The 25,661-nt window shown below is 43.6% G+C and overlaps 1 protein-coding gene across 3 annotated transcripts in view; it reads left to right on the top strand.

The window, feature by feature from the left end:
• Positions 1–1,079: 1,079 nt before the first annotated feature.
• GK (glycerol kinase) overlaps positions 1,080–25,661 on the top strand; it is a 49,142-nt gene continuing 24,560 nt past the window's right edge. Inside the window, exons 1-12 of one of the 3 annotated variants that reach the window (XM_075913273.1) lie at positions 1,080–1,325; positions 7,619–7,692; positions 8,869–8,975; positions 9,693–9,770; positions 12,675–12,754; positions 15,800–15,937; positions 17,137–17,246; positions 17,888–17,954; positions 19,643–19,660; positions 21,775–21,810; positions 22,418–22,485; positions 25,447–25,489. In XM_075913273.1, the coding sequence (XP_075769388.1) occupies positions 1,092–1,325; positions 7,619–7,692; positions 8,869–8,975; positions 9,693–9,770; positions 12,675–12,754; positions 15,800–15,937; positions 17,137–17,246; positions 17,888–17,954; positions 19,643–19,660; positions 21,775–21,810; positions 22,418–22,485; positions 25,447–25,489 (1,053 nt within the window). In that variant the 5' untranslated portion in view covers positions 1,080–1,091. The remainder of the gene's footprint in view (positions 1,326–7,618; positions 7,693–8,868; positions 8,976–9,692; positions 9,771–12,674; positions 12,755–15,799; positions 15,938–17,136; positions 17,247–17,887; positions 17,955–19,642; positions 19,661–21,774; positions 21,811–22,417; positions 22,486–25,446; positions 25,490–25,661) is intronic. The other 2 variants (XM_075913275.1, XM_075913274.1) reach the window with 2 other exon arrangements.

The following is a 25,661-nucleotide window of genomic DNA, read 5'->3' as shown; positions in this document are numbered from 1 at the left end:
CATGTGGAATAAGCCCTTTTCCAAAAAAGCTTTTTCAGAAGAGGGTGTTTATAGACTCTCCACCGCTGCTATGTTGAAATAGCTCCTTATGTGGGCCATTCTAAAATTATTCCTCCCCAGTGCCTCCTGGGGCTCTAAGTCAAGAGAGCGTGTCCACATTAGAGGAGCCTGCCTCAGACTAATTTGAGGCTTCCCTGTAGTGTGGATGCTCTATTTTGAAATAAGCTTTTCCAGAAGATATCTTCTGGAAATGCTTATTCTCAAAGAAGCTTGCAGTGTAGACGTACCCTCACATTTGCACAAGTTAAACAACAAATAGTCTTGCAGCATGTTAGAAACTAAAAAGAAATGTAGATGGTATCATGAGCTTTCGTGGGCACAATCTACTTCTTTAGATGAATGGTGCAAGGGGTTGAGTTACAAATAAATACCAGAAAAAGAGAGGATGGAGAGGGAAAGAGAAGGTAAATAAATCTTGTCAATCAGAGGGGATAGGGAGGGAGAAGGGGAAAGCTTAAAGAGTGCCTGTGCTAAATGAGTCTAATAGAGTTGGCTGTAAGTGCCTGACACCTAACTTTTGATGTCATGAGGCTGTTGAACATAGCAGCCCATTCAGGTCAGGTCTTTGCTCAGACCTTGATTTATTAAATTGCACAACTGGCGTGTAAAGAATATGTACATAGGCGGGTAATATAATTTTAACATGTGGTGTGTACGCTGCTGATAACTAACTTTGTCCTAGACGCAAGAACGTGGTTTTGCCTTTGTTTCCATTGCAACCCAAGCAAGGCAGTGCCAGAGACAACGAACGTTCATTTGCAGCTTTATCCACATGGAAAGCAACTTCGGAGGGTGACGAGGAAGCCCTCAGCTTCCAGGAGCACAACCAGCGAGGACGAGACACACCCCCGCCCCCGCCCCCGCCCCGCCAGCAGCTAGACCCAGGACACGCCGCTCCCGGGACCAGCTGTCGAGGCTGCTGCAGTAGGTGACCGCCCCCGCTGCACGCGCAGGCTCAGTCCCAGCTCGATCGAACCTTGGCTCTGGCGGCTCGCGGCCCGGGCGCGGATTGGCTGCGGCGGTGCAGCGTGATGGCCGACGCCCGCTGCCCGCCCCCCGGGCCGGGCTTTAGACTAGAGCCGGTGAGGCGCGCAGGCAGAGCCAGCTGGAGGCGCCGGCGCGCGCGCGCTTTGCCCCGCACTCCGCGGCCAGGGTCGCCTGGGAGACGCGTCTCGCGAGCGGCTCCCATGGCAGCGTCGGACCGGGTGGTGCTGGGGCCGCTGGTGGGTTCGATCGACCAGGGCACCAGCTCCACGCGCTTCTTGGTGAGTGACGCGCGCCGCGCGCTCCTGGGGCGGCGCGTTGCCCGGGTGCGGGGCCGGGCGGTGACCGGTGCGCCCTGGCCCCGGCGTGGGGCATGGGGGCGCTGGCCAGCAGCACCTAGTCTGGGCGCGCAGCGTGACCGCCTGGCCCCGTCCATGCTGAGCCCCGACTCCGGTTTGACCTCCTTTTGAAGAGCCCTCCAAGCCCGCCCTTCCCTGGCTCCAGGTCTAGAGGCCAGCGGGCCCGCTCGGGGCTGGGTCAGAACCCGATTCCCGCTGTGGAGCGGCTCTAAGCCCTCTTGCTTTGCAGGCCTGAGCTACAGGGTCTCCCTAGTGCACTGTGGCCGAGTTTGCAATAGGGATGTTAAATTGTGGGTAATTGACTAATCGAATAGTCCATGCATTTTGCATTCACTGTTTGACTAGTGGATTGGGCGTCTGCACCTTTGAAGTGTAGAAACCGCTCTAAGGCTGTTGCTATGCTTTAAAGGTGAAAGTGCCATGTGGAGCCCGGGGTCAACTGGGGACTCCTGGGCTATGTCTACACTCACGGTTTCTTGCATGAGAAATATGCAAGTGAGGCTAAGCGTGGAATATTGCCGCGCCTCATTTGCAAACCTAATGAGCTGCCATTTTTCCAGAAGAGGCTTTTTGCGCCAGAAGGAGCTGTCTATACTGCCCCTTCTTGTGCAAGAAAACCCCTCTTGCACAATGCCGCTATGTGGATTATTTTCAGGAATAATGGCATTCCACAAGAGGGGTTTTCTTGCACAAGAAGGGGCAGTGTAGACAGCTCCTTCTGGCGCAAGAGCCTCTTCTGCAAAAATGGTGGCTCATGAGGTATGCAAATGAGGCACGGTGATATTCCACGCTTAACCTCATTTGCATATTTCTCATGCAAGAAGCCGCAAGTGTAGACATAGTCCTGGGCTTCTTGTGGTGCTGCCATTTTGAAATGTTGGGAGGAGCCTGACACCGGGCACCCACAGCCGTGTTTCAAAGCGGCAGCACCGTGTGGAGCCCAGGGTCTGGCCCCAGGCACCTCCTGGCGCTGCCACTTTGAAGTACCCTCCTTCCTTTCCCCCCTCAGTCTCTCTTTCTGATATTGGCAGCAAAGGGGTGGGGAGCGACTAGTTGACAAGCTTGTCAATTATCTGATAAGCATTGCTGAGAACATAACATAGCTATCCTCTGGCAGACTCACGGGGCAGCTGCACTGGAAAATTTAAGTGCTCTATACAACTTACTCAACTGAAATACCAAATTTTACAACCCTCAGAAGCAAATATTACTGGTCTTTGTGATCCTAACAGAGTCCCAGACCCATGGTCAGTTGACTTAAACTCATGGAGCTGATACCCAGGAGTGTACTAGCAATCAAAATAGGCCCAGGAAATGGGTTGAGAGCGGCCCTCCCGTCACATCTGTGTGCCCCTCAAGCCCCGCCCCCTGCGTCATGTCCGGCAGATGGTGGGTCGGGCTCTGCGTGCTATATACAGTGCAGATGCGGAGCCACTCAGAGTGAGGGGCAGCGGCATGTGGACATAACGGCCCACCAGGAAATTCCCGGTATCCTGCCAGGCCAGTCCTTCTCTGCTGAGACCTGGGGACTAAATATTGCAGTCTAGACATTCAGGTTTGGGTTGGAGTCTAGGCTCTGAGACCCACCTGCTTTGTGGTGTTTTCACGCCTGGACTCCAGCCTAAACCTAAAATCTACATCACAATTTTTAGTTCTGACATGGTCCCGCAGCGTTGGGTCCTATGGACCTAAGTGCAACATTCAATCCACTAAGTTTTGCTACGGGGTGAAGTGGAGGCAGGATTCTCCTCATGGCTCTGATTCTCTGCTGCTTTGTGTTGTTGCTGACGTGTATGAAATGTTGCTTTTCTGATTTTGGGGAGTGGCTTGCATTCACTGTGCTCCCAGTCAGCATGTGGATGTGAATTGAATAAACCAGATGGCTACGCAAAGTCCAGTCCCATAGCTTGTTTTAAAGTCGCTGATGATTAATATTGTAAAATAGCAGTGACTCAGCAGCATTATCACACTGAAGCCTGTTTCTGACTGTATGAAAAATGGCTCGTGCTGATACCAAGGGTACTACATCCCAATTCTGCAAAGATTTAGCACACACTTAACTTTGCACACTGAGAAGTTCTAGTGACTAAGTAGACTTTTCACAGTGCATAAAAGTTAAGCATATGTGTAAGTCTTCAGTCTACCAGCCTTTGCTAGATCCTCAAATTGTAAAGGTCATTAAAGGCCCTTGTCTGCACTAAAGCTTAACTAAAAATATTTTTTCTCTGAAACCTAGTGCACAAAGCTTAAGGTCGATAATGGTTCTTTTATTTATTTAAATAGCCAAACCCTGTTCTGATTTGTTTATTATGTTAGTTTATGCTGCTTCTCCATTCTTATTTTTACCTTTGCTGACTACTCACACACTGAATTCCATTATAATGTTTAATCAGATATTCTGGGAATTGAATGAGCACATAAAGTCGGTGTGTTGCAAAATGGCTGCAGAAATCAAGTGGTGAGAGTTACATGTGGCTGCTATGAGCATATATAGGCCAAAGTGGACTTTGATTGCCCTTGCATGAGAGTAGATGAGAGCATCTGTATCCTGAGATAAAATCAGTGGGCGAGGAAATATGATTGGATGAGGGGGCAGGAACTTTCTCAAAAACCTGGTTTTTATTTTTGTCATCCCTTTCCCAAGCTTATTTGGCTGCAATCAATGATGTCCGAACAGCTTGTGTCACATTGTGGCTTGTTTTTCTGTTGGTTGTTCTGGTATTGGTCTAATGTAGTGGTTTTTAACCTGGGGTGCATGCACCCTTTGGGGTGTGAGATGCCCTTTCTGGGGGTGAGAGACATGCCAGATTTTTCTGATAGGTCAGTTCTTTAAACCTAAGATATATTTCAACGATTTTTAATAAGGGGTGCAAGAACATATTTTGAAAACCAAAGGGGTTCAGGCTGCAGTAAGGTTAAAAATTACTGGTCTAGTGTCTAAAGCAGGAATGGTGGGTGGGCTGCATGAGTGGCCCTCCTTCACTTCAGTGGGCCGCAGCAGCCTGCAGCCCACTGGGATTCCACTTGTGGGCCCCACTATCTGCCCCTTCTCCCCCATGCACCTCTCACACACCAGGGCCCCGCACTTACCTGCCTCTCCATGTCCCTCACAGCACTTTTGGAGAATGTGAATCGCCTGATTTGGATTCCAACCCCACTCCTCTCCCTCCCAGATCTGGAACCCCATGAACAGCTGATTCATTGAGCATGGAATTCCAGCTCTGGGAAGGAGGCGCTGAAGCAAGAAGAGAATGTGTATTAGGCTCCTCCAAAAATTCTGGGCAGGATGGGGAAGAGCATGAAGTGCAGAACGAGAGGCACATGGATGATGTGGGGTAGCCAGAGGGACCATTGACCACACATGGAGCTCCAGTAGGCCTGCAGGTTGCCCACCACTGGTCTAAAGCATGTTTGCTTTAGCTTCATGAGTTAGGATGTTAGAATTACTATATATAAATTGATTATTTTTATTTGTATTTAGTTTTTTATTTCTCTTGCTTTGTAGTGGAGGCGGTGTTTGCTGCTTTGGTTGAGATGGTGCTAAAAGTAGACTGAAGGCACTTAAGGAGACCAGAGGGAATAGTTACTCATTCTACTCTATGAATATGCTGGCAGGTGTTTTCTGTAGATGTGATATTTGATTGCAAGGATGTAGGATTTCTATTGAGAACTTGCCCCAGTTGATGACAGCAGTCTGCTGTGGGTAAAGAGTAGGGATGTGAGAGGTTAACTGGTGGGGGCTAGAGCAGCTCCCCACTTGCCATCGGACTCCAGCCGCACTGAGCCGACTGCAGATGGGTGCTCCACAGTGTTCCCTCTAAGATTTTCCATCCATGAGTGGAGTGAGTTTTGTCTTGTGCACTAATATTGAGGTCATATATGCTTGTTCAGATGTGTGACACTGTGGCACCCAAGTTATTAACCAATACCTTATTTTTAGTATTTATTTCCTCCATAACATTTTAAAAGAATTGACAAGGTGCATGATTATAAATGTTTATTTAATATGAAGTCAAATACAGAAAACTTTGCAGTATGTATTTTTTTGTTAGATTAGCCTCAAGGCTGCTGTAAATCTGCACTGTCCACAGTTCTATGGAAGTCATAGGAGGCCACAAATAAGCACACAGCAGCATTGCTCTAGTTTTCCTCCAGAATGCCCAAATTCCAGGAGCTTGGGGAGAGGGGTTCCACAGAGCCATTTCATTGGCTGTAAGCAAGATAGTGTCCCCTACTTGGGTCTTATTCCCAATGTATATAGGGAAGTGAGATCACTGCTTTTGGGTATCTTTGCCACTGAAGTGCAATATAGTTCTAGGGCATGAGAGAATCAAGCCTACTCATTATCTTATCTTTATTGTGAGGCTTCTAAGGATACACAGAGCACTGTCAAATAATAAACAGTATTTGTAAATATTGTTTTACAAACATTAATCCATATTGCCTTACTTGGATAATCTTTTTATATATAGTACAATGCTGGTAAGAATATCAAGGAGGTCATAATGTTTAAATAGTTAGTATGGAAGAATGTAATAATTTAAATTACATATCTTGGTATGCAGGCACGCTACACCCTCAGTTATTTTAAAATAGACTGAATTCTAAACAATAGGCACTTTGCCTATTTCAGTGAATAATTTTTAATTTAATGGGTCTGTTTATGTGACTACATAACGCTAGCTAACATACCATATATAATACATATACATACACACACAGGCAGTCCCCGAGTTACGCGGATCCGACTTGTCGGATCCGCAGATGCGAACGGGGATTTTCTCGCCCCGGACGACGGGAGCGGCGGATGCCCGGTCCCGCTGCCCCCGTCCTCCGGGGCGAGAAAAGCTGCTCTGCCTCTGCCTGGTCTGCTGGGGGGGCAGAGGAGCCAGATCAGCGCCGCGTCCCACCTGGGTCCTCCTCGCTTTGCTCAGCGTCTCCCCGGTCTGCTGGGGGGGGATGCAGCTAGTGCACCCCTCCCCCCAGCAGACTAGGGAGAAGCGGAGCAAAGCCCCGGGCCTGTGGTAGAGCAGGTGGGGCGCTGCCGGTTGGTCCCGCAGCACCGCTCCTCGGCGCTACTGGACCAACCCAGCAGCACCCCAGCTGCTCTGCCCCAGGCGTCCCCAAGTCAGCCGCTGCTGAAACTGACCAGTGTCTGACTACAGGAAGCCCCTGCCCCGGGCTTCCTGGAATCAGCCGCTGATCAGTTTCAGCAGCAGCTGACTTGGGGATGCCTGGGGTTCTTAACTTAAATCTGTATGTAAGTTGGAACTGGCGTCCAGATTCAGCTGCTGTTGAAACTGATCAGTTTCAGCAGTGGCTGAATCTGGACGCCAGTTCCGACTTACATACAGATTCAACTTAAGAACAAACCTACAGTCCCTATCTTGTACATAACCCGGGGAGTGTGTGTGTGTGTGTGTGTGTGTGTGTGTGTGTGTAACATATAAATAAATAAAGCCCAATGTCTGAGACTCTAATGCTGAAATGCTGGCTGTTCCCTCTGGGAGGCTGAGCTGCATGGGGAGCATGGGGCCCAAACGGCCGCTTGCACCACTTGCTCCCACGCAGCGGCCTGGCTGAGTGGCGCAGAAGTCAGCTGAGCGCCACGGCAGGAGGCGAAGGGGGGCGGGGAGGTGACGTTCACAACCAGGGGGCGGAGCCTGGAGCCGCTGTCACACTGCATGTCACCACCCCGCCCACCTTTGCCTCCCGCCATGGTGCTTGGCTGACTTCTGCACCCCTCAGCCGGGCCGCCATGGGGGAGCCCAAACGGCCGCTTGCTACCCCACAGCGGCCCAGCTGAGCAGCACACAAGTCAGCCGAGCACTATGGTGGGAGGCGGTGACGTGTGGTGTGACAGCGGCTCCAGTCTCTGCCCCCTGGCCATGAATGTCACCACCCATCCCCCTTTGCCTCGTGCCGTGTTGCTCGGCTGACTTCTGCACTGCTCAGCCAAGCTGCCGCGTGGAGCAAGTGGCGCAAGCGGCTGCTTGGGCCCCGCACTCTTCATGCACCACGGAGAGTGCTATTCCGACGTCCCTGTAAATCTCGTTGCCCAAGGGATAAGGGACATTTCGGAATAGCGCCTTATTTTGAAATCATATTGAAATAAGCTATGCAATTTGCATAGCACAAATTGCATAGCTTATTTCAATGTAAGGGTCCTATTTGTAGGCATACAAATTATTTAATATGTATCCTTTTATTTGCAGGTTTTTAATGCAAAAACAGCAGAGCTCCTGAGTCACCATCAAGTGGAAATAAAACAGAAATTTCCTAAAGAAGGGTATGATCTCTGTGTATCTTTGATTCATTTTGTGTCTTTCAGTATGGCAAAAGCCTATTTAATAGGATCTATGTATGAATAGTTACAACTGAAGCCAGAGAGTAATCTGTTCAGAATATGGAATCCGTTGCAAATGTTTTAATGTGGTAGGAAAGGATAATTTAATAAAAGCTTTTTAAAAAACAACAATTAAAAACCCTCCTTTGTGTGGCCTAATGGAAGTAATGTTAATTCTTTAAAAGCTTTATAAAAGTTCAGTCCTCAGAATAGTTGCTGGCCAATTCTTTATCACTGTCTAGTCTTGTTTAAAATGGTAAAACTAGTCATTTTCTTGATTGACTTGCCTACATTTACATTTGTCAACTTCACCTATGAGGTCTGCACACAGGGGCGGATTTAGGGCAGGGCGAACGGGGCGGCCGCACCGGGCCCCGCGCTTCAAAAAGCCCCGCGCATGCACATGGCATTACTGCTCATGCGCCGTGGCAAAGGGGGGGCCCCGTGGAATTATGCTGCCCAGGGCCCCGCAAAACGGTCATCTGCCCGTCTGCACAAGTTACTCTCTAGCTCTAAATTTTCTGTGTTGTTTACTTGGTGTTATCCCCAGACACTTTTCTCCCCTCTGTACTCAGGCAGTTATATGTATATCTGTAGAAGAATGAAAACAGTCTCTTCTGTTGGTTTGGCTTTTTGTCTAAAAATGCTGACTACCACAGATGTTTACCAGTAAGCATGAGGCTTTACCCCAGTGTACTTACTGGGTATCTGACCCTTGCCGGTTAACTCTGATGGTGACCAACCATGCTGGGCCAGAGCAGTCCTGGCTGTGGTAGGACCAGGTGGTAGGACCCTTACCATGCTAGGAGCCCACAGCTGTGGTAAGAGCAAGCGACGGGACTTAAATGATTAATCAAGCAGCCTGATAGTTTTCACCTCTAGTCAACTTATTCTTATTCCACATCAGAATGCCCAAGCATATTCTGCATCACATAGAAAGTGTTTGTTTAACCATTTTAATAACTTTTATGATTATTCAAGCTGAGTTCATTCTAATACTTTTTAATAGTCTGAGCATGTGACTCTATGAAATACATTTATTGAGAGCTGAATAAGAATTCTAAGAGTAACACCTGCTTCATGTTTTGGTTCTATTCTGATTGCTGTCTCATGTTAAAGATGGGTGGAGCAGGATCCAAAGGAAATCTTGCAGTCCGTTTATGAATGTGTGGAGAAAACATGTGAGAAATTGAACCAACTAAACATAGACATCACCAACATAAAAGGTATTGCTGCTATTTCTTTTGTTTAACTAGCTGCTTTTCAGAATATGCTTTGTGGACTGGTAAAGGTCAGATCTTCTGATAATAAAGTTAGTGATTAGAAAGGAAGCAGGAGTTTAAAACTATGTCTAAAGCTCTGCATTTTTGGAAAATATGATATTGCTGACACTTACTAGCAGTGTGCCTTTTTTGTCTTTTTTTCAAAATAGACCAAATAAAATGTTCTATCCTGGGTTTAAGAGGTTAGGCAGCTAATGGATGAAATATTGATCATATTATGCTGTGCCTGCTCTTACAAAACTTTAGTTTCTTTGTATTAGTTTGTGAAGACCAAATAGAAGAATAAGGGATGTACAGCAGTTAATTTGTTTTAATTGATAGAGAAGTGGTATACCAGTAGAGATGTTAAATTGCATTTAATAAGCTAATTGAGTAGTTAATTGAATTTCCATCAACTATTCGATTAATCAATAAAGGGGAAAACTACAGAGCTCTGCTGCAGCTCTGCCTTTTATAAATGTGTTAAGAGTTGCCAGGTAGAGGCAGCGAGGGGGGAAGCAACTATTCAACTAGCCACTTACATCCCTATATACCAAGAATGTAAAAGACATACATCTCCCCCCCCCCCCCCCCAAAAAAAATCTTTCAGTTCCTTTCTTCCCTTCCTGTCCTCCAAAAATCTCTAAAATGTAACTTTTTTTTTTCTCCTTTGTCTTCCAGCTATTGGAGTCAGCAATCAGAGAGAGACAACTGTGGTTTGGGACAAGGTAACTGGAGAGCCCCTCTACAATGCTATTGGTATGGATCACAGTGCCTAACTGGTGTTTATAAACTTAAAGAAACTGTATGCTGTTCCTTTCAGTATAACCTTGCTACAGTTGTGCTGACAGACTTTTAGAAATCCCATGTAAATCTTGCTAGAAGCTAATAATAATAATGGCCTTTTCCAAAAGCTGTGTGCTTGCAGCCACTGATGCTGCAATTATACAGAGACCAGATCACGTTCACCGAAGTGTTCTGAAAAAATTCCAGTGTAAAATTGTGGGATTATTAACTGTGACTTGTAAGCTATCCTTTAAATCATCTTCTATACCTAATGACTGGAAGATAGCTTATGTAACACCAATATGTAAATAGAGCTCTAGCGGTGATCCTGGCCATGACAGACTGGTAAGTCTAACATCAGCACCAGATAAATTAGTTGAAACTATAGTAAAGAATAGCGTTGTCAGACACATAGATGAACATAATTTGTTGGGGGCGGGGGAGGGGAGTCAACATGGTTTCTTTAAAGGGAAATCATGTTTTACTAATCTACTACAGTTCTTTAGGGGGTCAACAAGCATATGGACAAGGGGGGATCCAGTGGCTAAAAGAGTTCTTAGATTTCCAGAAAGCCTTTGACGAGGTCCCCACCAAAGTTTCTTAAGAGAAGTAAGTTGTTATGGGATAAGAGAGAAGGTTCTCCCATGGATTGATAACTGGTTAAAAGACAGGAAACAAAGAGTAGGAATAAATGGTAAGTGCTCAGAAAGGAAGGTACGTCTACATTTGCTCCTAGTTTGGGATAGGAATGCAAATGCAGACGAGCAGATTAGCTAATAAAGCTGGGATTTAAATATCCCACGCTCCATTAGCATGATCAAAAAATGAGGAGTAACGTTAGTTCGAACCAAGGACTTTGGTTCAAACTAACATGTCCTGGCATGCACTTCCTGGTTCTAATCAGTTGTGATGCGAACTAGCGTGCCGGCGAGATCACGCTAATGGAGCGCGGGATATTTAATCCTGGCTTCATTAGCTACTTCGCTCGTCTGCATTTGCATCCCTAGTCCAAGCTAGGGAGCAAATGTAGACGTACCCAGAGAGAGGTAACTAGTAGCGTCTCCCAAGGTCTGTACTGGGACCAATCCTATTCAACCTATTTAGAAATGTTCTGGAGAAAGGCGTAAATAGTGGGGTGGCAAAATGTGCAGATGGTACTAAACTGATCAAGATAGGTAAAAACAAATCAGACTGAATAGCATCAGAAGGATCTCATAAAACTAGGTGATCAATCAACAAAATGGCACATGAACGTTAATGTTGATAATTGCAAAGTAATGCACATTTGAAAAAAAAAAATAATCCCAACGATACATACAGAATGGTGGGGACTAATTTAGCTACAACCACTCAAGAGAGTCTTGGTTGGAGTCATTGAGTGGATGTTTTCGGACAACTGTCTACAATGTGTTGCAGCAGTCAAAAAATAAAACAGTGTTAGGAATCTTTAATAAGGGGATGAAGAATTACTTATTGACTCTATATAAGTCCATGGAATGCCTAAAGCTTGAATACTGCATAAAAGTGTGGTTGCCTCATCTCAGAAAAAGATATATTGGCACTGGAAAAGGTTCGGAGAAGGGCAACAAAAATGACTGGGTTTGGAATGGGTGCAATATGAAGAGAGATTTAAAAAGACTGGCACTTTTCAACTTAGAAAAGAAGAGACTAAGGTGGGATATGATAGAGGTCTATAAAATCATGACCGATATGGAGAAAGTGAATAAGGACAAAATATTTACTTGTTCCCATAACATAAGAATTAGGAGTCACCAAATGAAATTAATAGGTAACAGATCTAAAACAAACAAAAGAAAGTTTTTCTTCACACAGTATATAGTCAGCCTGTGGAACTCCTTGCCAAAGGATGTTGTGAAGACCAGGACTTTAACAGGGTTTAAACAAAAAAAACTAGATAGACCTAACCTCCATGACTTTATCAGTGCTTATTAGTCAGAATCGGTAGGAAAGGTGTCCCTATTCTCTGTAAGAAGCTGGAAATGGATGACAGGAGAGGGATCACTTGATGATTATTGGTTCTATTCACTCCCTCTGGGGGCACCTGGTATTGGCCATTGTTGGAAGACAGGTACTGGGTTAGATGGACCTTTGGTCTGACCCAGTATGGCCGTTCTTATTTATACAGAAAACATATTCCAATTAAATATTCTATCAGATGAGCTGTCACTTCAAAACCTTAGCTTAATACATCTTTTAATAGGGTTTCAGCAAAATATCATATTCACAGCTTGGTTTTTGTCTTTCAGTCTGCAGCTTTTGCTGTAGGATTGAAGGGTCCTAACAACTTTCAGGCACCTGAACTTGGGATTGCTTTGAGAGAGAAGGATTAAGTTCTTCCTTCCAAGTAGCTTTTTGTGTTTAATGTTCAAGTGTGTAACATTGAAGACTTAATATTAGGTAAAGCTGAGCATCAGTAGTTCTTTAACACGGCTGAAGTTGAGCATTCACACAGAAATGGTAAATAATCAACCTACTGTGTACTTTAAGCCTTCTAGTTGAATGGCATTGGTTTTCTAGTAATCTATTAAGCTTTTGACCTCTGTATTCACAAATAAATGGAGAAACAAAAAATAGAGTCTTGGTAGTCTCTCTTTGTAGAAAGTCATGTTGTGAGGTTATGGACCAGTTAGTCTTGCAAACAGAATGTCCCTTCTATGCTTTACAATGATATAAAAATATGCAAATGAATATTACTTTAATTGTTGTTTTTTCCTCTATTAATATTACTGTCAGTTTAATGACATTAAGGATGTTAGCAAGAAACTGTGCAGTTCTGCTATTCTTTGGATATTACAAATAGCAAATGGTGATTGTAGTATGAAACATTTTTTGTGTTTTCTGTGTTTTGATTTATAGTGTGGCTTGACCTGAGAACTCAGCAAACAGTTGAGAGACTTCTTAAAATAATTCCAGGGCAGAATAAATCCTTTTTTAAGGTAAGGGCTTTTTCTAGAATATCCATTTTGTAGTGTTTTAAGTTAACATTTCCAAATAGTCTGTGTATTAATTATTCTCTATTTGAGTCATGAGTATAATGTACCAGAACCCCTATCTTAAACACGCTGAACTCAGAGTTCGGGCTTCCGCTGAAATAGGAGTTAATCTTGTCTTTAATCTACTTGCCCATCCTATATTTGTGATATTAAATTTTAATTACTAGAAGATGTACCCAGTGTTTCTTGAGTCCTTAACTCAGTATTTTTTGTTCTTAATTTAAACCATTGCTCTGGCATGGGGCTGGGGATTAGAGGTTCAGTATGTAAGCTTCACCGTGGGGAGAGTACTGTCTCAGCCCTCTCTCACTGCAGTACCTTGGTGCCAGATGAGAATCACCCCTCACTGGCCGCTGCAGCTCCCGCGGGCACAGCCAGGGGAGGGTATGCCCCCTGGCTAGGGCAGATCCAGGTTCATCTGCTTCCTGCATTCCCCAGCCAAAGTGAGGAATGTAGCAAACTTTGCACTTTTCCTTCACTCCGTGATGAAGGGGAACAGTCAGCAATGCCCCCATAAGAATTGAAGGGGGGAATTTCAGTCACCCTTTCTCCCTAAAGGACGCCTGAGGGAGGTTCGGGACTGAAGTCCCGGATACAGAGGCATCAGCGTAGGGCAGCAGCACCGGCTCCCATCTGCCTCTCCCGCTCCCTCCCCCCCCACACACACTGCCCTTCTGAGGCAGCAAGTGGGGGGTGGGGAGGTGGACAGGTGGCTCCACAGAGCCAGCATGCACAGAAAGCTGGTTTAAACCTGGATCCCAATGCATATTGGTTCCTGCCTTCTCCCAGCACTGCTCCACCAGCCCGGTGTCTACTCTGTGGGGAGCTGAGAGGGCAGGATCTCACACGTGCCCAGTGTCTCCTGAGGGTGGGAAGGGGCTGCCAGACGTTGGTTCATGGCTCCCCACCCAAAGTGTTTCCTGGGGACAACTGGGGATGCACTGCCAGCTCCAGAGGTAATCCCAGGGCGGGCTGTGGTGGGGCTGCTGGCTGGTGGGGCTCCCCACTCCCCATCTGGCACTGCAGCTGAAGGCTGGGGAAAGGGAAATTGGGGCAACAGGCTACTTTCCCTTTCCAATGTCCATGTGAAGCCCTGTCCCCAGCTTGGCACTCTCTTGCTGGTGCTGCTGCTGCACTCTGTAGCAGTGGTCTCCAGCCTTTTTAACCACAAGATCACATTTTCAATTTAAGTGTAATGTAAGATCTACTTGAAACCGAAATAGCCTTGCCCTGATTCCTTCCCACCATTTCTGAGGCTCCACCCCTTCACGGAGGCCTCGCACTGCTCACTCCATCCCCTTCCTCCCCAAACCTCATCCACTTTCACCAGGCTGGGGTAGGAGGTTGGAGTGCAGCCTCTAGTCTTTGACCAAAGGGTTCAGAATGTGGTTTGGGCTCTGGGCTTAGCCAAGGGTGGGGGATTGGGTTTCAGGGAGCAAGCTCTAAGAAGGAGTTTGGTTGCAGGAGAACTCATGTCTGTGACAAGAGGTTGGATATAGGAGAGGGTTCAGGACTTGGACAGAGTTTCAGGATGCAGCCTCTGGCTGGGCATCACTTAACTGAAACAGCTTCCTGGTGGTGGCACAGTGGGGTTATGGCAGACTTACTCCTGGCCTGGCCCTGCACCACTCCTGAAAGCAGTTGGCATGTACAGTAATGGCTCCAGGGCACCATGTGCTGCCCCTCATCTACTGACCATGATTCCCCATTACTGACCAATGGGAGCTGTAGGAATGGTGTCTGTAGGCAAGGACAGTGTATGAAGACCCCCTGCTCTGCCTTTCTCAGGGGCTGCAGCGACATGCCAGCCACTTCCTGGAGTAGCAATTACCATAGGGATAATTACTGCAGCCATGACAGGTTAGGCATTTTAGAACTCACTACCCAAAGACTTAAATTTAAGTACAAGAGAGAAATGAAAATAATGAAATGCACAGACCAGTTTAAAACCAAAAATAACCCACTGTGCAAGCAGTAAAAGAAGTAACAACAACCCCCCCCCCCCACACATATGTGTTGGGATGGGAAATGAGAGTGAAGGACAGTGTGTGTCTGTGAGAATGACAGCGCCTTTCTGTCCAAACCAGTCAGGATCTCCTGTCAGAGGCTCCAAGATCTACTGGTAGATCCCAATCTACTGGATGATGACCACTGTTCTGTAGTATAGCTGTTCCCAGTGCTCACTGCCTCCAGGGGTCAGTGGGCATATAGCTCTTCCTACAATCATCCCCTTCCCTTTCCATGTGAGAAAACATTCCCGTTCCGGGCTCTTTCATATTTTCCTGGCACAACCAAATCTGATCTTGCTTTAGGTTAGGATAAGAAGAAACTGCATGCCAAACTTGGTGATCCTAACTCTTACTATTTAGGGGGAGTTCTTGAACAAATGGACTCATAGACAGATAGATGCACACTTCTAAAATATATAGATTAGAATAATTCATAGCATTAATTTAATAAGGCCAATCTGTGAATTGAGAAGCTGTTTCATGAGAATCTATCTTCCTTTCAAGCTGTATTCTTGCCAAATCCTGTGCTGTTGCATTGTTCTAGGTACACTTGGTAGGAGTGAGTCAGTAAATCAGCATATGAACTTACATTTGTAGCTTTACAGCTAAGCAACTGAAAGTTCATCCTTTCAGTGTCAGGTTGCTCTTTGCAACATCAGTGTTTGCTGTCTGATTGCAGGTAGCTATCATAAATGTATGATGTCTGTATATGCCTGTATCTCCTTGCCATGTGGAAGGTTTTTGAACTGTAAAGTGATCAGCGGTTGTGATATTTGTTCATAGATGTGTTTCGTCTTTTGTTTGGGTGAGTGTGACAGTTCTCAGAATGCTCGTTCTTTTTCAAAAAAGAAGAAAAGATTCTTTATGTAAACCTTATTTTTGAGGTTTTTTTTTTTCCTCTTCCCCTAACTTCACAGACAAGTACAGTAGTCACTGGAAGGGATTAACTCATGGCATGTCCTAAATAACTCTCTTGCAGGCTAAGACTGGCCTTCCACTTAGCACATATTTCAGTGCAGTGAAACTTCGGTGGCTCCTAGATAATGTGGAAGAGATCAGGAAGGCTGTTCATGATGGGAGAGCTATGTTTGGTACCATTGACTCATGGCTTATATGGGTATGTATGTGTGAGTTCATTTAACCCCCCCCCCCTTTTTTTTAAATATTTTTTTAAAGGAAAAAAAATCAGCTTCTTTAGACCAGATAAGTGGAGGAGAAATTAAAACGTACACAAGATGTGTATCCTTTGTAATCCCTGTTTTGTTCCTATGCGCTATATATTCCATCCATTGTGGACATAAATCTCTAGCTCTTAATTCAGTTTGCAAAGATAGCAAAATTCCAATTTACCTTAACAGTATGAAAGTACTATTTCTAGTTTTCAAAATACTTTGATTTCCTCTTAACTATTAAGCTATGTGGTTTTTCAAACTGTCTCCTGTTACTAGTTCGCAAATACTGGATTATTTTGTTTAAACCAGGGCTACTCAATTTTGGAAGCCCTGGGAGCCACAGTGAGGGTCTGTCTACACCACGTTCCTCTTTTGAGAGAGGAATGCAAATACAGCTAAGTGAAATTGCAAATTAACCGCGGATTTGAATTTCCTGCACTTCATTTGCATAATCTCATCCGGGCGCTATTTCGAAATACCCTATTTCGAATAAAGAGACGCTGTCTAGACACGGTTATTTTGAAAGAGAACCCTTCTTTCGAAATTACCCTTAAACCTCATTTTAGAAGGAGTTTTCTGTTGAAATAACTGCTTCTAGACAGTTTCTCTTTTCGAAATAGGGTATTTCGAAATAGCGCCCGGATGCGGTTACGCAAATGAAGCGCAGGAAATTCAAATCTGTGCTTCATTTGCAATTTCGCTCAGCTGCATTTGCATTCCTCTTTTGAAAGAGTAATACAGTGTAGATACCCTGATGCGGTCCTCAGCATGTGCTGTAACTTAAGTGTGGTTGCATATACATGCAAATAAATATGCAAACAGCTTCTTTCTCACTGATGGGCATGAATACAAAGATTAGGGCCAAACTGTACAACATGCATTTAAGTCAGTTCTGCTTAATAAAATGCAATATTGATCCAATTTCCATCTATGTGACAGCACTTTTAATGAGCAATGAAAGTCCAGGAATTTAACTACTAAAACGCATATCAACAGAAGACTGCCACAAGTTGACTGCCACAAGTTGAGCCCCACACAAATCCAAACTGCCGCATGCGGCCCATGGACCATGTGTTAAGTAACACTGATTTAAACTGTTGACTAATCTTTTCTTTTTACTAATATTATTGGTTCCTTTTTCCAGAGTTTGACAGGTGGGAAGAATGGAGGGATTCATTGTACAGATGTAACCAATGCCAGTAGAACAATGTTGTTCAACATTCATTCCTTGGAGTGGGATTCTGAACTCTGCCAGTAAGTCTAATTTTCCATTTAAATCTATTGAAATAGTGGTATTAGCCAATCCTGTATAAAGACAGACATTAATTGTGCTTTTCACAATAAGACTCCTCCATCAATGCTTGTCTGCTCTCATTTGTGATTAAGAAAAGCGATTAGTTGCACTTATTATGACTATAACAAGTAGGGTTTATTATCTGTAAATATCTACATGATTATTGCTTGGATTAATGAAGAGTCCAGATCCTCCTGTCTTTCAGTATTGAAATATTGGTGCACAGAAGTGCATATTAAATATTAGTAGTTTACCTTTGATTTCTGAGTTATCTGACTAGTCCTTCAGCATATTACTTAAGTGTTGTATTGTGTCTCTCATTTCTTTACATGTTAAACTTAAATACTTTGAATCTCTAGCATGCATCCACTTTCTTTTATTTCAAAATAGGAATGATTTTCCAAAGGTATCTGTCTATAAAATACTCAAAAGCAAATATTGCTTCACAAACATTCCACTCACATCTTACTAGTAAGTTCTTTAGGTCATGATCCTAAGATATAATCATCAAAATTCCCTTTAAACTTATCTCAAAGTAGAACGTGTAAAATAATTTTGCTATTACTTTGCATTTAGTTATGTTGGATTATTTTATTTTCAGTTTCTTTGATGTTCCTATGGAAATACTACCAAAAGTGCGGAGTTCTTCTGAGATTTATGGTTTGATGGTATGTTTTCTTAAACTTACTCTTGGAGAAATAGTTTTGGTGGGTGTGGATTGAAGGACTTTATGTGGATTAAAAACAAGCTCTCTACTTTACTTTTCTAGAACAAATGGGTTACCTTCTCTAATGGTATGAATCAGATGTAGCATTTGTTAGTGTTTTTTAGTAGTATGTCAAATTAAGATAGTTGCAGATCACAGAAGTATCTTTTTCTAGAGTGTTAAACTAATAATTGCGTTAAAAGGGTTTTTTGAGACTCCTAAATATCTAATTCTTATTGTGAATTACTTAATGAATTTTGATAAGTAGAAGGTGAATTCATCTGTTGTTCATAGATGAAAATTAATAATCCAAATTCAAACAGTGCCCTTCCTGGGGTCACTACAACAGCCAAAACTCCCAAGAGCTGCTTCTATGTGAGCCTTAGCATTTGCAGGAATACTGGATAGGTCCCATACAGTGTTCCATCCCTGTGGGATTAAATAAAGGATTTGATTAGGTTCTCCTGAATTGGAAGAAATGCAAGTACAGGTTGGACCTCCTCTGTCCGACACCCCTTGGAAGTTGAGCTGTTCCAAACCAGGGGAGGTCAGTGTTTACCTGCTGGCTGCCCCTCTCCCAGGCTCCTCTCCCTAGGACTCACTGTCGTGCCACTGGCTCCACTAATGCTGGTCCCCCATAACTCCCCATCTTGCTGCCTGCCCAGGGTCTCCTGGGTTCCCAGCGGGACCCTTTGCCTCTGCTGGTCCTGCTGCCACAGGGTGTTCTCTGGGGTCTCGCTGCCACCAGGGGTTCCCCAGCTGGGTCCTCCTGACTACCCTGACCCCACTACTGGGGCTGCCCTGGTGCCACTGCGGATTCCACCCGCCCACCTGCACCAACCTGCTTCCGCTGGGGGTACTCCAGCGGTGGCTGCCTAGTCATCCCAGCCCTGCTGCCACTGAGGGTTTCTCAGGGTTCCTGGCTGGGGCCCAGCTGCAACCAGGGGTTCCCCCGCTGGGGCCAGGACTCACCAGTCACATGGTCTAGTGCCAGGGCTTCCATGACCCAGGCTGGAGCTCCCTGGCTGCTGCCTGGCCCTGCTGACACCAGGGATTCCTTCTGGAGGCTCCCCAGGTCACTGCCTGGCCCCATTAATGCTGGGGGTTCCGTCCTGTGTGGGGGCTCCCCAGCCCATGTTGCTCTGGGGCTCTTTGGTCCAGCAACATCCTTGGCCCTGCTGGACCAGAGAGTCCTGGATTTGGGAGGTTCATCCTATACCATCTTGGATTGCCTCCTTTTTTGAGGACTAAATGTCCGTAAACTTCCTAATACAAAATCATATTAGAGGAGCGGTGCTGATGAGTTTTGTAATCAATCGGTGCTTTTAGAGCAGCTGCCACAATCTTACATCAGAAGTGATTGCTGAATATGGGCATGCAGTGGGAAAGAGACTGTGCTTAATTAAAAAAAAATCTGGAGGTTTTCTTTTTTAAACCAGGCTATAAAATGTAAATGGTACTAGTAATCTTAGTTGGCTTCTACTGATTTGAAGGTGTTAGAACACAGTAAATTTTATTCTGATTTGAACCAATGCAGCAATTGGAAGAAGAGATGAACCTGTTCCTGGGAAGTGAGACAGATTAGCTGATTATGAACTTTTTGTCTGTCTTCCTCCTTCCTACCTATTCTTTTTTTCTTGCTGACTGTAGAAAATGTCTGCTAGCTTGGTGAGTAGAGACATTCATTAGGCTGTCCACAAGTTATGTCTCATCCATTCTGTTCAGATACGGTGCATTTCCATTTACTGAGAGGCATGTAGAGTAACATTGGTAAAACTAACAGATCTGGCACCTGTCTCCATGTTGAGACATTACTGTTAAGTGACCAGCTGTACTAGTATGTTGGCATACATTTTGAAAGCTTGGCAATTTCATATCTTTAAAGAGAAACAGTTATGTCTGGCTATGTGATGAGAACAACACATAGTATTTCAATGTAATAGAATAAAGGTTTGTAAAGTTAAACAACCAAAAAGCCCAATCAGTGAAAAGGGGAGTTATGAAATCTCAGTAGATTCCACAACTGGAAATGCACTGTCATGTCTTATGCATGGCTTCAATGAAAATGTACTGTCACAGCACCAGAAAGAACCCTCTTTTTAATAAAAGCAAAGGATATCTTAATTATGACAGGTATTGATGCTTATGGCCATTTACAGAAATACAGCTGAAGAAACTTTAGCCCATAGTGATTTTTTTTAAGTGCTGCTTAGATTGAAAACACTGTGATCTTAAAATAATACCTCTGTCCTTGTTTACTTGTTGAACCACCTTATCATAATCACTTGTAATAGGCACTTTCCTGACTTACATTTGTAGTACAGGTTGAGCTTCTCTGGTCTGGCACCCTCAGGACTTGACTGGTGCCGAACCAGAGAATTTTCTGGACCACAGGAGGTCAATATTGTCCAGCAGCACTACCAACACTTACTAAGCTCTTAGAAGACATTTAGGGATAAATTAGAGCTAAATAACAGCACAGAACACTGAGTGCAGAACTGGTGGCTGTAAACAAACTTTATAGGACAATGGGAAACTTGGCCTCACCCATGATAAGCAGACATCTGGATAACTAAAATCATGCCAACTCACAGATGTTGCCAGACTAGAGAGGTTCAACCTGACTCATTGAATGTCATTGTTACAGGCCACATACTAGCATAACACCAATCACATTCTATTTCTTATTTTTTTAGTAAGAGTTTTCTATATACAGTTAAAGTATATACAGAAAACACTAAAACTGGATTCTGGATTTCTCTGTTTTAGGCTATGGCATAAATGTTGCTGTTTATTGTTTTGCTTTTAAACTTGTTTTGATGGATTAAACAGAGCTCCTGTGCACACACAAACCATGATGCTGTAGTGAGCCAAATTCCCTCGAAGCACTAGGATCTGCTGGATCTCATATTGATGCTTTCAAGTTCTGCCTTAATGTTACTCTCCTGCGTTTTACAGAGGGGAAGAAGCCACACATCATACCTCTCCCTATGGGGAATGTTTCTTGGGGAGGTGGATTGCCTACATTGATGGTAAAATGTCTTCTGTTGCTGTAGGAAGCATCTGTGTAGAGATGCCCTAAGAAAACTATTCTCTGGTGAATTTAGCCACTAGGAATTATCTGTATTCACTATGATAGATGTAGCTGACTGACTGGTAGAGGAATAAATTGGAGTAGCTTTGAAGAGATGCGATCATGTTATGAGGTGAAGTCCAATGGGAACTGGGCCATGTAACGTAGCCCTTGATGACACTTTATGGGTTTCTGTCAGTGGAAAAATCTTGATCTTGAAATTAGTAATCTGACTCTGATCTAAAAATGCCATTTTTATCCATCACAGTTGTTACGTCATTTGACATTGATAACAAAATAACATGTAAAAACACAAGAAAGGGCTTATGCTATTTTTGTGGAGTGCCTCTGAGTGAAAGGAAAAGCATTGTTGCAAGCTGGCTTCTTCAACAGAATACAGTACCTTGCTTGTGCTAAGAGGCAAGCTTTTAGTATTGTTGAAGCTCTTTAAGTGCCATTTCTCTTTTAAACACTAACTTTTTATTTTATTTTAAAGGCAGTCTTTTAAAATGGCAGCAACACGCTTTGCTTTTAAGTTGTTACACATTCTGATACAAGGGGGTCTTTGCTGCAACTGTTTCTGCCCTCTCCTGAAGCATGCATTTCTCCATTTAAAAACTGGAGAGTCTTTCCTTTCTTGCTTTAAATGTTAATTGTTACGCAAGCAGTGTGAAATAAGCTAAAGTTTGTCTTTCTGTATTTTTGCCAGACATCTGGAGCCTTGACAGGTGTGCCAATTTCTGGGGTGAGTTCTTCAATTTGTTTTCTGGTGTGAGAACTTGGTTCTGTGTAGAGATACCTTTACTGGATACGCCTTAAAACTAAACTGTTTATTTTAGAAAATTGATTTTATATTTGCAATAAAATGGATTCATTTTAAACAAATACAATGTTGTACTTGCTATCTTATACTAATAATGAAGACCATTATGAATTACTGAATTAAGGCTTCATCATGCAAAAAGTACAGTATGTTAGCAATGGAACTCTCTCAAATAGTCCCATGGAAATTTAGCACTCTTAACAGTAAGTAAACAATCTAAATGGATAACTCATCAGATCTACCTGCACAAATGTTGCGAACTGAGAATTTAGCCAATAATGCGGATACTGTACTTTATCACACTAAACTAATTGCTATCTTAACTAGTGGCACCTTTTGTTAGTAGTTTCAGTAGAGAGAAAAAGGAATGACTGTAGATGAAGACATCACTTGTGTTTGCTCTTATTTACAGCATTTGCATTTGACCCAAATTGGACTTATAGTCCTAGAATAAATTTATTTAAAGGTTATTATTGTTACACTGTGATTCATATGCACTTCTGTGCTAAGAACATGGCTCTCTTTTCAGTGCTTGGGTGACCAATCTGCTGCTTTAGTTGGACAAATGTGTTTCAAGGATGGACAAGCAAAAAATACGTAAGTTAACTCAAATACGTTCAGGGCTGAAAAAATATAATCAAAGTAAGGGGGGCAAGCTGGATTTCTGAACGCAGCTGTCTGCAATTCCACTGTCCGTCCTTGAGTCTTTTCCTTTTTTAAAACACTGATAAATGAGAAGAAAAATTGACTTGGTTAAAGTTGCCCAGCAATAGCTCGTGCCCTTCCAGAATGTCTTGTTCAGCAAAACTCATATTTGTGAAAAACAGTACATACTGAGTTAAAATACCTGCCCGTGCAGCCTTAACTCTGCCCTCTTTAAGCAATGCCCCAATAAGCCCATGTATTTCCACTTTGCTTTTGGCTTGTACTGAACAGGAGTTGCCTACATCAGCCTTGTATCTTTAGCCTAATCTACAGAGACTCCCATACCTACTAAGCACCTTCATCCCCTTCATTCTTATAAATCCAATGCCATTAAAAGCTCTACTTTCACTTTTCCGTCATTAGCCTATCAAACTATTCTTTCTTCCCTACTAACTGGTCCCCATTGCACAGCCCTGCTAGTGACACATCCTACACAATGCAGCACTGAAATGAGGCATACTGGATCACCCAAGGTTTGTGATTCTTCCCAGGATTATGAAGCGCCTCCCTACTACCTGCCTTTAGCAGTAAGAACCCTTGTGAGTGCCTGCTGTGGGTCAGCTCCTTGCCACCACCAGCCATGGGCAACACAAGCACTGCCCCCTCCGCCTGCACAGGCTCCACCGTCCTTCTGTTGTGCCTGCTGTTAACCTGCAATCTCCGAGCATCTCCCTGGATCGTCCACTGGCCAGCCTCAGTATTCACAGCTTCTGAAGAAACCGTACACCCCAGTTTACCAGTTACACCTCAGACCACTGCTCTGCTTAACACGTGGCACTTGGATGAGTCTGCATAGTGGAAACAAGGAAAAGTTTATTTAATAAAGTTAGAGATTTGAGTGGTAGCAAGTAGAAATAAATAGTAACTGTATGAAATAAAAAACACACAATCTAGAGCTTAGATTGACCCAACTAGTTACTGTTATGACTTACAGGGAAAAGCTTACCCCAGATCTCTTCAGCTTTCTGCAGCCAACCTTGATTGTAATTGTCATTCATGAGAAGTCACATTGTTAGCTTGCCGCCTCAGTGCAAAACATCAGGCGTATTTTTCCTGTACCTCCCAGTTATTACCCAGCCCCAAAACCTCTTATCTTTATTCATAAACAGAAGGCCTGTCCTGCAGGTTCTGTGTTCCTGTGTGTCCCTTTCTTGTCAATTGCTAAACAAGAAATTGTGAATTCAGCTCAAAATGTAGAAACAGACAACGTACAATGTGCACATGATTAGCCAGAGAAAGAGAGGTGTCTTTTCCTTCCTACCTAACAGGAGCATGTTCATCATCTTTTGTTGACCTGCCTTAGCTCTCGTACCTTAAGAACATAATTTTAAGTACTGATTGTATGATGTTTAAGGAATTATCTTACACTTTGACCTCCAGTTGGCTCTTGGCAGATACCTCAAATGCCACCTTCTGGTAAATATAGTTGTGCATATATCTAACCTATGGGATCCTCCCTGCCAGTTGACCAGGAACCTCTTGCTACTACGTACATGCCCTTTTTTTCTTTTGGACACCTGGATCAGAGAGGGCCTCACATCTGATCACCTCGTATCACAAGCACATTTCTTTAAAGATACTGCAACTTTTTCCTTAACAGTTGAATCAGCTACATCTAGCGCAGTGCATGCAGATAATTCCCAGTGACTATTGACAACTCCAGTGGGACAGAGTTTAAAGTCGCACAGACATTTACTTTAATTCATTATTTCCTGTTTTCCACAGGTTTGAGTTCTGATGACTTAGACATTCTGGAGGAGCACAAGCTATATTTGAGCAACCTTAACACTAGGTTAATAAAGCTTTCTGCTGTCTATTTTCCTTGCTCTGTGTGTGTGTGGGGGGGGGGGGGGCTTTTGTTTTAAGGAAAACGTTGATAGGAATTGTTGGCCACGTGAGTTTGTAATTCAGATGCTCCTATAGACAGGTAACGAGTGCTAGCACTTACAAATAGTTTTCATCAGTAAATCTGAAGGAAGGAAAGTTATTTTACTCCTTGTATAGATAGGGAAACTGAGGCACAGGGATGACTTGGTTTGGCCACAGTCATTGGGCAGGCTAGTGGCAGAGCCAAGCATAGTCTGAGTCCCAGCCACTGGGACTCTACATATCCAGCTGCAGTACAGAGATCTGGTTAGAAAAATTATTTGACGTACTAGCTTTAGGTGAGTTAGGCCGAATTTTAGTCCTGACCCAGATTCAAGCCAACCTTGAATATAAAATAGGCTTCTCTCACAACATAAGAAAGTGTGTTCATAGTTGAATTTTGATTGGTGTCCTTTGCTTATTAACCTCCACTTGCCATTTAACTGTCTTCTACTCAATGAGCTTTTTCTTTTTTTCCCTAGATGCATACTTGCATATCGGGCATATTGTTCTGTCAAAATACTTCATAAATTAATATTTTGCGTTAACCTGTTGCCTGCATGGTTCTTACAAGGATATTTTTCATGGTAGTTTTTAATTCCATATGATTAAAAACCTACCATAGGTTTTTATAAACATGTTTGTCAACATATTTTCTTAGAGAATTTGAAAATGTGTTCTTCCTATTGTGTGGTATTTCTGAAAATGTTCTCCTCTTAATGAAAATCTCTTCCTGTTGCAAGTTCTGCAAACGGCCCTTCTTAATTATTCACTTAGAAGTTTGAGACAGAATTCAACTAAGACTTATACAGAGCTCATTTGACAAGTTACTCAAACCTAGAATAATTGTGAGGTGGTGGTAATGGCTTGCTATATTAAGTTTCCTTATCATGCCATGTTCATAACTCAGCTTTGATAAATGACTGTCAAAGATGTTCATCTTCAGTTTCTGGTTGTTTATTTTATGCCTCTTTTTTATCACTACAGGTATGGTACAGGATGTTTCTTGCTCTGCAATACAGGACAAAAGGTTGGTTGCTTGAATTGGAAATAGCTTGCTAGGAGTGTGTATATTTTCAGTCAAACTGCTTCTCTTGCTAAATAAGATTTTTCAGTCAAACTGCTTCTCTTCTCTTAGCCATCTGCTCCTTTTCTGCTCACTTGGCAGCACAACTTGACTACTTGCATTGCCTTTCCCCCTG

The sequence above is a fragment of the Pelodiscus sinensis genome, chromosome 1 (assembly GCF_049634645.1).
Source record: "Pelodiscus sinensis isolate JC-2024 chromosome 1, ASM4963464v1, whole genome shotgun sequence".
Lineage (NCBI taxonomy): Eukaryota > Metazoa > Chordata > Testudines > Trionychidae > Pelodiscus > Pelodiscus sinensis.
Note: the sequence above shows the minus strand (reverse complement) of the source record. Positions and strands in the feature narration are given on the sequence as shown.